A 12467-nucleotide genomic window follows, 5' to 3' on the forward strand; every position below is an offset into this window, starting at 1 on the left:
TGAACTATAAAACTACTGACTTTTGTTCTGTTGGTTATTTTTGTAGAGTGGACTTACCGTCCGGACGTATGATGTTTGGCCCAAAATGAGGTATTGACATACGTATGGAAATGTGTTATTGTAACTTCAATTTGGATTCCATAATGTGCGTTGTCTATTTTTTTTTTTTTTTAATTTTATTGAATATGTATTGTTTAAGTTGTTCAAGCTATTTTATGACTGTTACAAGGGTGAAAACTGGAACTTCATTGAATTGATCGCATCTCTCTTACGCAAAACAAATATTTTATATTAATTCATTCACTAGCTAATTCATTTTTTTCTCCAAATTAATCAAGATTAACTTCACTATTACTTTTTTTCATCTAGTTATACTATTTACATTTCAATGGCAAGGTCTAGCGTTCGAGCCTACAAAGATGCATCCAATTTCCGTTGATTGTAAACCTAGGAGTATTATTCTTCTCTGACTCACTGAGGTTATCTTCCTGAGGTGGTGGCCTACCCCAGTGGTAAAGGGCAGTGTATGCCCCACGCTCACCACCGGAATTCGCGGCCCCCTTCCCCTACCTTTAGATTAGCTTAGTTTCTCCTAACCTGTGGCCAAAAAATACTCAATCTGTCCCAATTTAAATGCTCCTTACGGGAGATCATGTAACTTTGATCTCAAGAAATAAAGTACTTTCGGAATTCATTTTTAACTTTGTTTTGCATCTTTCAAAAGATCTCGATGAATACTTTACAAATGGTGCAACAAAGTTCCAAAAAAGATTATTGAAAAATACGATTTGTTTTGAAAGTCAAAATAACACGACTTTACATAGAGAGCATTTAAAATGGGATGGAGGGAGGGAGTATTATTCTTGTTGTAGTGACGTAGGTTAATTTTGGTTGCACAACCATGCGATGGTAAGTTTGATCTTGTTATGAAGACGAAAAAAACTGTGATGTGAAGATGAAAAAAACGCTGGACCTTACACGTGTCTCAAAGGTCATATCATCTACTCACATTGGGTATATTATGTTGGATATACCCTTTTATGGTTTGGCGGCTTCGCTAGCTATAAAATCTCCACAACGTGCTCTTTTATTCGCATCTACTACAGTCTACACTACACGTATATTATTTTCTCTATCTTTATCCAAACTGAGAAAAAAAAAATACTATTATCGTCTTCAAAAAAAATCCCAAATTCACAGAATAAATAAATTTGAGGGAAATATCAGACTCAGCTAGCTCTTTAATAAATTTTGAAATGATTAAAAGTGATAGGAATGTTTTAACGGTGATCTAATCATTTAATCACGCAAAAAAAAGGAAAAAAAATTAAACGTCATTATCCGAAGGTGTATTTATTAAATATTTTTCAACGATTATGCAAAATGAAATAAATTTATTGGTGCGAAGTTGTTTTAGTACTATTTTAATGGTGAGGAGCTAAATTCCTACCTAAAGCATCTAAGTATTGATTCGAGGCATCATTCTTATTGGATCCACTCCCGCCAATCAATATCCAATGGTCTACATTTCTCCTCTCCACCTCTGCCGTCCCCATATAAACCCCCCACACAACGCTATGCTACACAAAGACAAAAAAGATTCACACCTACATTTTCATATAGAGAGAGAGAGAGAAAGGAAAACACACAGAGAGACAAAGGAGAACACAGGTTTCTAGAGAGAGAGAGAGAGAGAGAGAGAGAGAGAGAGAGAGAGTGCGTGTGTGTGTGAAAATGAACTCCTTGGGTACTCCGGTTATTGATGCATTAGCCTTGGATTACCTGGGCTTCAGTTTCTTACCGGTAGTAATCAACAACATATGGACGTGGGCCGCCGTTATAACCGCGGCAGTTAGTTTCTGGAGGATCAGAGCCGTCGGTCTGAAATCCGACAGCCAAGATGAATCTTCGCCTCGGATGGTGTCAGTATCACCGTCGCCTCATACGGAGGAGAAGGAGGCTGTGATGGAGCCAGCATCAACCCTAGCTTCTTCAACGACAACGTCGTCGACGAGGGTGCCGTCGGCTGTTGACGTGGATACAACAGGAGGACCGAGGAGAGGGAAATTCACGGTGTATTACGAGGATGAAAGCGAGGGAGAGGTGGCGTGGGAGGAAGGGGTGGATGACGGCGGCGTTGTGGAGGTGGGTAGAGGTACTGGAGGAGATTACTGGTGTGATAATTGGGAGAAAGTGATGAGGATGAGAATCGAGCAGGGTGATATGAGGTGGTACCGGTATCAGGATTTGACGGTGCTCGACGGCAACGTTGTAAGATTATGGGATGGCTGCAGAGACAAAAGTAGCATTTTTCATCATTAATAAAATAAAAAATAAAAAATTTAGGTGGGATTATGTTAGAGTAGCTTGTTTAATGCATTTGGGGGCTATTTTATGGCGAAGTACTCCTTGAATTGTAAATAGATGGTTATGTATCACCAGAGCATTAATTGATAAATGCAAGCTTCCCATCTCTCTCTCTCTCTCTCTCTCTGAGTGTGTTTGTGTGTGGACAATTCTGCTGATTGGCTTGCGTTTTCTATGTGCTTCATAATAATTTTTTTTTTTAAATTTCTGATTCCTTGTTTGATAGGAAAAAAATAAAAATAATTCTCTCTCTCTCTCTCTGAGTGTGTTTGTGTGTGGACAATTCTGCTGATTGGCTTGCGTTTTCTATGTGCTTCATAATAATTTTTTTTTTAATTTCTGATTCCTTGTTTGATAGGAAAAAAATAAAAATAAATTATTCAATCAATAATTGTACTCCAGTTACACATGGTAGTATGGGTGGGTGTGTTATGGACTTATGGGACAAGTTTTTGAGTGGTGACTTATATATGCCTCAGTAGTACTGAAGAAGCTCTACATGCAAGGGGTAGAGCATTTAAATTAATTGTTGACTTGGAGTGCTGTCTAGCTTGAAGCAGGATTTCCTTCAAGGGTATCAGCTAAACAATGATTTTTTTTTTTTTTTTTGAAAGGATCACGGCTAAACAATGATTTACTGCATCAAGAAATTAATCAGAACGTACGGTTAGTTGGTGAGAAGAATTGAAAATACTAATCCTAAGTTTGAGGATTAATTACACAAGTTATATACGCCAGCTTGATTGATCTGATCATCATCACGTGAAACCTCACATTAATTAGTTTAATTTACTCAAAATGAATTAAACTAGCTAGTGATTCACCATGGACTCGTGCTAAATTAATCAACCTTCTTTGACTTTGTTACTCCGTAGTCCGAACTAAGAGCATCAGCAGTAAAATAAGCAAATGTGAATAATCAAAACATGCCACATCAGAGATTTTGATTATCCATTTAGAGGTTGCTAAAGTTAACAATGTCAAATCCCACATTGGTTATTTTTTGTCCATAATCAAAACCAATAGGCCCTCCAAACTTTTTTCCTTCATTTCACGCATATTTTTTGAAAAAGCGATTTTTGAAGGGGGAAAAAAACAGTTTATGTTAGAAATAGTTTTAAAAAAAAAAGTTCTTCAAAACAAAAAACAGTTTTTCAAAAAACACACTTTGTTCACTTAAAAATTGTAAATACAATTTTGAAAAATTTTAAAAGAATTATATTTACACAAATAGATTTGAAATTTTAAAAACTATAAATACAGTTTTTTAAAAACAAATTTTGTGTAAAAAATAGGTTTTATAAAAGAGTTTTGAAATTTCAAAAACAAATTTTTGAAAAACACACTTTATTTAGTTATTTAAATTTTTTGAAAACATTGTTTTTTGTAAAAAAAAAATTTCAAAAAAAAACAAAAAAAAAATCTGAAAGTTACAGTTTTTTAAAATTATTTTTTGAAAACATTGTTGAGAGAGAGAGAGAATGGAAGAAAGAAGATTTTTGTGTAATGTTGGTGTACTTGATTGGGAGATAAATTTTGGTTATTGACAAAACATTGCTAGCTTTGATTATTGAATAACCAAAATTTGATGAGTTGTTAAGAGATTGCTAGGTTTAGTTATTCTAATGTGATCACTTTTTTTGTCCAACATTGTTAACTTTAACAATTTTTTGTTTTGCTTATTCCACTGTGAATGCTCTAATCATATTAATTGAATTTTTAATTAATACTGCCAAGTTACTATATATCGTAATATATATTGTAAGAGCATCTCCAACAGCCTCAATCTCATCCTAAGCAAATTGTCTACCTAAAACACCAAAATTCTACTTTAACTAGTCACAAAATACATCTCTCTTCCAATAGCCTACGCAAATACCTACTCAAATTACAAAACTCCTTTAAAAAAAAACAAACAGACAAAACCCAAAATATAGGGCTTTGCCGGAAAACAAAACCCAAAATCCACCATTAGAGCTTCGCAGGGAAACAAACCTGGACAGAATCCACGACCTCTGCTCACCGATGATCAAAACTTCGATTCCGACGGACGAATCGAAATCCCACATCGAAATCAGTAAACCCACAAATTGAAATATGTAAAATCGAAATTAATAAACCCACAAATTGAAATCAGTAAACCCACAATCGAAATCGGTAAACACAATCAAAATCAGTAAACCCACAAACCCACCGGAATCCCATGCTTCCTTCTTCCGACCAACAAAATCCCATCTTCCGACCGACCAATGATGGTGGAATCAAACTCCATCGGAATCCGACCCACAGCTCGCTTGAGCTAACGACGGCGACAACAACAAAGCCAACAACTCCAGAGCCAACGCAGAGAGAGAGAGAGAGAGAACCGAGTAAACAGTGTCTCGCCCCTTGTGGCGTGGTACTGTAACTCCAGATAAAAGTACCAAGCTCTAAGCTAGTCTGTTGGGTAAGAGGTCTTGAGGGTTTGGCTCTCCTATCAGGCGAGAATAAGGAAGATATGAGGCTATTGGAGATGCTCTAATAATTTTGTTTTGTTGGTATGATGTTATTAATTGGAGCTTTTCAGAAAAACAAAAATAAACAATCACAATACTACAATGTAAAAGGTGGGGCTCATCAAGAGACATAAGAATAAGCAAGTAGAGTGATATTCCAGTAGGCACCGTGCATTTTCATGCGTCTAATTCCGATATTCAAATCTCTCAAACTACAACTCACACCACTTACTTTTGTTTGGGGGATGGTTTAAACAATGTTCCTAAATTAAAAACACTTAATTTACGGCCAAAACGACTTGAAACTATTGTTGATAAAACCACATAAAACTGAAGGCCATGGATATATACAAATTGAATTGGCAAACAAAAAACATCTCAAACTATCACAATAGTAGTATATAGCTAGCTAGCTAGATGCAAAAATACCACCACAACTGTCTGATAATTTTATATAGGTGAACGTACGAGTCTTCCTTTTAAAGGAGAGATGAAAAGTCCAAATTGGCCACCACATATATATATATATATATATATATATATATATATATATAATATAAAGGTACCAATTCCATTACGTAGGGTTGTGGGGATCGAATACGGCACTAGGCTTTGTCACTCTGAGATAACTCCAAACAGATTATCATTATCATTATCATTATGATGATGTCAAACAAATGATTTATGTTCCTTTCTCATGCATATATGCACGCACCTATGATATGATGTTTGTGTTCTTCTACACCGTCCCAAGTTCTTTGTATTTTATACTACTACTACTTTTGTATAATTCGAATTTCTTTTGCCTACTAGCTAGGAGTACTTTCTATCTAGTCTAATCATAAAAATCGTAAGAAAACAAAATGACCAGATAAGATCACATTATGATAACTCTAGAAGTTGATTTTTTTCAACTCTTTTTCCCTTGAATAATGACCGTGAAAATATTGCATTTCTGGCTTCTTGAATTGTCCTTTTTAATGAAGTACTGGAATATCCACGCGCTATAGGAGGAGATAAACTCTATCTAGCAAATGATCATATTTTATAGACCATAAATTTAAGGGAAATTTGCACTTGCACCCCTTGTACTATCACCAATTTGCACATACACCCCTTGTACTCCAAATTTAGGCACTTACCCCCTTATACTTTGGACTAAAGTGCAACTGTTAGAAATCCGTTAAAATGGATGGAAAAGCTACCGCAGGAGATTTCCCTAAAAAAATGAGGGGGAAAATGCCCTAACTAACTCTGATAGTCATTCATAAGCCCTACCAAACTCTTTTTCCAAAAAACAGAGCATCCAAAACATCTGCAAATGCAGCAATAGAAACACCGAGCAACAAAAAAAAAGACTTACATTGTCTAAATCCACAACATAAATACATAGCAATAACAACAAAAAAATAGACTTCAAATGCAGATATTCAATACCAGGCAGTTCAAACTGAGTTCTTTTCCAAAACAACAGTCACACATACTTACAAAATGACTTGAAATAGAGTTCACAAACAAAAGTCAACATGAACAGAATTTCCACAAAACAAAGTACCCAAAACAGAGCATGCATATGCAATAATTAAATCAATTTAGTTGGATTTTGGTGCAATTCCACCCCCTGGCGGTTTGCCTTTTCCATTTCCCTAACTGCAGTTGCCTTTATGTGGTTGCATTTGCAGATGTTTTGAGGCTAATTATACATGAGATATAGTGCTAGATGCTTCTGTTTTTCTGTTGAAATTGATGAACTTTTTGATGTTTGAGAAGACATCTTGTAAGAGAAGAGAGAGAGTGGGTTAGGGGAAGGGAGGGGTTTGGATCCTCTATTTTCTGGGAGGAGAGTTTGACAAAGCTTATAAATGGATATCAGGGTTAGTTTGGACATTTTTTCCCCTCATTTTAGAGGAAAATCTCCCGCCAGTAGCTTTTCAATCAATTTTAACGAATTTTCTAACAAATGCACTTTAGTCCAAAGTACAAGGATGTAAGTGCCTAAATTTGGAGTACAAGGGGTGTATGTGCAAATTGATAATAGTATAAGGGATGTAAGTGAAAATTCCCCTAAATTTAACAAAAGATCTTTTTTTTTTTTTTTTGAAACGTCAATCCATTAAACAATGGAGAAACTCGAAGGCAAACAGATTACATCACAGAATACAGGATTGAATCAAAACTAACACAAGCTAGACGCTAGTACATGTCAAAAGACACCACTACTCTTGACACCCCTGCCGGAGCAGGCCTGCAACTCGATTGCCGGACTAGGAGCCAGTTGTCGAAAGTGATCGTAGAAGTCCCAAGGGACAACAGTCCAATCCCCCAGCTACGCTCAAGATGCAATCTGGTCGGGGACGATGTCCAAAAAGAGCTCAAAAAATACGCCGGCACACCCGCATCCGAAAAGCACAACAACACTGGCGAACCACCACCGTCGACGACCTCACTGACACGGGTAGGACCACACCGGTGCGAGCCTTGCTGACACTTCAGGCTTCAGTACGCGATTGTCGGCAACACAACGGGCTCACGTAACCGCGGTGGAGCACCGGACACCACACCCGAACACCAAAACCTTCAACTACAACCCAATCGCGCACCAAAACCGCCGGCACAACCCAGACACGCAAAAAGGCAGAACAACAGTTGAAAACTCCGGCCAACACCAAACCCTAACCTAAATTTATTAGCCCACCACCAACACCCACTGGATCTAGAAGCCTAGATCAGTACAAACCGGACCGGCCGGTAGAAGCCAGACCAAATGGCCGGTAAAGAAAGAAAAAGAAAGCAAAACCCTAACTCCAAATCTCACCTTATTACCACATCAACGTCTGCCGCTTGCCGGACCACCACTCACCGCCTTCTAGCTCCGGTCTGAACAAGCATTGCCGAACAACAGGGACGAAAACCCGTCACGAGAGCCGAACCACTGGAGGGGGGGGGGGGGGGGGGAATTGATGGGAATATTTGATGGGCTCCACTTAAATTAAGGGAATTGATGGGATGGGCACTGGAGGCATATACCGTAGGAGTTACATCATGGAATATGCTTCTACTTTTACACTGGTTAAACAGAAGTATGCATGGAGTCTTTTTCGCAATTTTTTTTTGTCGGCTTGCTTGGGAAGGAGAGAGGCGTTCGGATCTATCAATACCAATGTCTTGTTCATTTGGGAGATTCAAAATTATTGAGCACAATTTTTAATAAATTTTTTCTATTTATTTTTCTTCACTAATTATTTTCAAAAACCTCCCTCAAAATCTCCAAACGTACAAGGTCCAAGCTAGCTACTCAAAACCACTTAGAGCATCTCCAATGGGCTCGGCTCTTCTCCACTTTTGCCTCTTCCCCAAGTGAAACCTCTCAAAACCATCGACCAACAACCTCGTCTCTCCGGTGACTGCTACAGAACCACGCCAGGGCCAGGAGGTTTTTGAGCCTCGCTTCTCTCTCTCTCTCTCTCTCTCTCTCTCTCTCTCACCCGCGCACGCGCGCGTGCGCACACACACACGCTGGGTCTGGAAACCCACGAACTGGAAATTTGAAGGTGGAATTGAACTCAACAGCAAGGTGTATTTATGTGGTTTTATGGGTTTTCAACGGTGAAATCGTAAATCGAACTCAACGGGCGACGGTGAAATCGATGGTGGGTTTGTGATTTGTGGGTTTTAGATTTTGTGGATTTGTGGGTTTTCGACTCATTTGTGGATTTGTGGGTTTTTGACTTGATTTGTGGGTTTGTGAGTTTATAATTCCAGTGCTAATTTATGGTTTTGGCTTGATTCAGATGGTGGTCATGGCTGCTGCCGGTGGTGGCGGCAGTGGGATGGTGGTGGCGGTGGGAAGGGATTTTTTGTGATTTTGATTTTTTTTAGGAGTTTTGGGATTTGAGTAAGCATTTTGCTTAGACCGTTGGAAGATGGGTGTATTTTGTGAGTAGTCAAAGTAGAATTTTGGTGTTTTGAGTAGTCAATTTGCTTAGGATGCAATTGAGCCTGTTGGAGATGCTCTTATGAGTTTCATTTGTCAAAGTTGAATTCCAAGTTACCAACATTTCAAACCTTGGGGGTTATGCCCAGTCATTACCTTTAGGACTCCAAAATTAGTCAAGGTGCGCATAAGTTCACCCAGGCATCCGGTTATAAAAAATAAAAAGTTGAATTCCAAGTTGTTCTATATTTTGTAGAGTTGTCTCTGTGTCTTTCCCCGATACACATAGGCAATGGACACAAGAATTAGTTGCTTAATTTCTTTGGATACCCATAAGACCAAAGATATCTTGAAATACTTTTGCCTGGTTTGTTTCCATTTTTTGAAAAAAAATTCCAACTCAAAAAATATTCATTACCCTTACTTCCCACTCATTACCTCTATTTTCAATTATTATTATCATTTTTCTCTTTATCCCTCTCCATTCATTACTCATAGCTTCTAATCATTACTCTCATAAAAAAATTTCTCAAAAATTCATCTAAACACAGCATTAAGATATCAGTTCATATTGTATGACACCATCACAAAATATCTTTGCATCTTCATGATAACTTAATGCAAAGTGACAGGACATTTTGCTTAAGTTGGGAGGCTATAGTTATTGCTTGGCAGCACTTTAATTGATTTTTGTTAGCTAATTAAGGTAGGAAAATGCTAATTAAAAGCCTATAACCCATCTAACAAAACTACTCTAGCTTATACTGGAATTATTTGGCACATGAAATGCAATGATATATCCTTCAAATGTGACAATTTGATTAACTGCCCACTCAACCACTCACCCCAAATACAAATATAGAAACTCATAATTGTCCAGCTACATATACGTCTAGCTATTTGCGCTCATATTTCTTTCTATTTATTTCCCATGGGCCCCGGAGCATTTTGTTCATAATGGTACGATAAAGCAAAAAGAGAACTCTTAAGATTGAGCATGATATGAGTCATCTTGTTGGATGTTTTTTAAATTTAAAAGGGCACTAATCCAACCGCATTAATTAATTGCTAAGTTGCATCAATTCAGCAGATTTATATCCGCCAACTCATCAGTAGCCCAGGTCTCTTGTTACCAGTTTGGACATAATCGACCAAAGGAGATGACAATTCTGGCGAATTACGAAGCTCTTCCTTGCTCGAAGCGATGTATTCACCCTCACTCCCGTTCAGACTGTACTCCGTGCAGTTATTGTTGTTGATCCTGCAGAGCTTACCCAAAGGTTCAGTTCGGATTGTAGGAAGTGGGCAAAGTACTCTTGTTTAATTTGCAGCAATAGATTCACGTGGTTTTAATTGGGGCTCGTCTGGTTAGGGCAACGTCTTTTTCAAATGCACTGTAGATTGTACAGCACATAGTTTGGGAGTTAAGGGTACTACTGTTGCTTTGCTGTCAACCTTTCTGCAACAATTGGAGCCTGGCTGTTGGCCCCATGCAAGGACGGAATCAGGATTTTACCATAGCAGTGGCGAAATATATACTAAAAACATCTAGTGGTGGCGAGACTATATAAATTGTGCATAATTTTTTTTTTACATATAATAATTGTATTTTTTAAAATTCTTGTCGTGGCGGTCGCCGCCACTAGACCCCCCCTGATCCCATCCTTGGCCCCATGCCAGCACCAATATGCATGTGCATGCCCTAAACCTTCTTCCTCTACTTGTTGAAGGTTTTTTTTTTTATCCTGCTCGTTGAAGTATGTCTACCTCTAGTGGGAATTGCACTCTAAAAAATGCAAAGCAGGCACTATCACAAAATAAAAAAAAGATAACAGTACAAAAATTGGAAATATCATCACCGAGCTAGATTAGTAGATAAAGCGAGACGTTCTTAATCGATCGCACCTACTGAGAAACTAATTACATGGTATATTCATTATTCTATCTCGTTCTTTGTGTATACCTAGCTAGGAATGGAACTCAAGACCAGCTGGGATAATAGGTCGACACGTATAATGCAAAGAGAATAAATTCTTTACACCGCCAGTACTGTAAATATTTATTTTCTCCAAATCAATTACATTGTGTCACGTCGTCATATTTTATTGATTGAGACTACTGTTTTGCAACGTAACACAATGTAATTGATTTAGAGGAAACAAATGTTTATACCGACGGTGTAAAAAATTTATTTTCCATATAAATTGAGATCGAGTTTGATATCCATAAAAAGTACTACACTCAAATCTCTATATATAATCGTTTGGTGGACTAAACACCTTCTTTTGTGTCGGTAGCACTTCGTGGTACCTAAGTTTGACATAGATATATGTGTTGGGTTTCTCTAGCCGGATAACTATGTGCTAGCTAGCTGCTGAGAATAATTCTTGAGAGAGAGAGAGAGAGAGGGGACAGAGTCTCCTGGGCATCAGTGTTGAGAGTGACTTTCTCACGTACGGTTTCTTGGTGAGTCACAAGTTCCTAGTGGCATCGGGTAGGTAGGTCATATATATAGTATACATATGCACACACCTTTGCTGGTAGAAAGAGATGGAACACCTTACTGAATTTTGTGAAATTCATTGCAAGGTTTCTAAGGTTCACGTCATGAGTTGCTCTACTCACGTAACTCACATGCAGTACTAACGATGGACCATGCTTAAATGGTTTAGCCTGCATTATCTATTCATTTATTTTGCCTTCAGGATCAGGTGGTTAATTTAAGTGCATTTTAATTTTGATAATAGCTAAACATTGACCAATGTGTTCTGGCTTGAGGTTGAGAAAGGCATTATGAGTCGTCGAGTAGTGTGTGAATGGAAACGGGTTCATGTTTGACATAGTGCATACTGTACTACTTATCAACTACTTGTAATTTAGTTATAGCCTATAGGGTATAGGACCACCATCATGCATGCATTTATGGTTATGGATATAGCTCGACAAACGATGTGTTTGTGCTCTATATATCGTTAATCTCCCCCCCTCGTGAAGGATCTCATGAGGAAGCTACATCATGGTTATTGTCTTATGGCCGAGGGATGGCCATATCGATCCATGAGGAATAATGCCCCAACAAACAGACAGAGAGCATGTGACCCGTGAAAAATAATTTTACACTCTCATGTGTGATAAGTGCTCTGTTTTATTGAATAAAAAAGTAACACAGAAGCTCCTGAAATGGTAAAAGCAACATTAATATACTAAAAGAGAGTCATTATAAGATCGACATGGGAGGGTGCCTGAAAATCATTTTTTCTACTATCTAAATGAGAGTTCTTATTTTGTACTGTAGAACATTTTTTCGATTATGGCATGGCAGACCAGAATGGGAGGGGCAGGCATTGTAGGTAGCTACTGCAGCAGTACTAGGGGTGATACCGGTCCGGTTTCGACCGGTTTGAGTGTATTTTTCGGTCAAAACCGGATATCCGGTTTGAGATTTTTAGAAACCGGAACCGGTTGAGATAAAACCGGTCCGGTTTCGACCGGCTCAACCGATTTCGGTCCGGTTTATCGGATTTTCATTCATGGACCATATTTTTTGCTCAACATATCAAAAAATTCACAATTCAACTCATAAAATATCAACCAAAAATTTATAATTCAACCATTTTTTTTGGGCCCAACAAAAAAGGATCAATTTTGAGCCCAATACATAAAAAAAAATC

The 12467-nt window shown here is 37.9% G+C and overlaps 1 protein-coding gene across 1 annotated transcript; it reads left to right on the forward strand.

Moving 5' to 3' along the window:
• The first annotated feature begins 1734 nt into the window (after positions 1–1734).
• On the forward strand, positions 1735–2322 carry LOC131326784 (uncharacterized). Its single transcript, XM_058359663.1, has one exon. The coding sequence runs from the start codon at positions 1735–1737 to the stop codon at positions 2320–2322; it is 588 nt and encodes a 195-aa protein (XP_058215646.1).
• The last annotated feature ends 10145 nt before the right edge of the window (positions 2323–12467 follow it).

The sequence above is a fragment of the Rhododendron vialii genome, chromosome 5a (assembly GCF_030253575.1).
Source record: "Rhododendron vialii isolate Sample 1 chromosome 5a, ASM3025357v1".
Lineage (NCBI taxonomy): Eukaryota > Viridiplantae > Streptophyta > Magnoliopsida > Ericales > Ericaceae > Rhododendron > Rhododendron vialii.

What these genes read in the sequence shown, in the direction of transcription:
- LOC131326784 (XM_058359663.1), top strand. Translation starts at nt 1,735, where the DNA reads ATGAACTCCTTGGGTACTCCGGTTATTGATGCATTAGCCTTGGATTAC.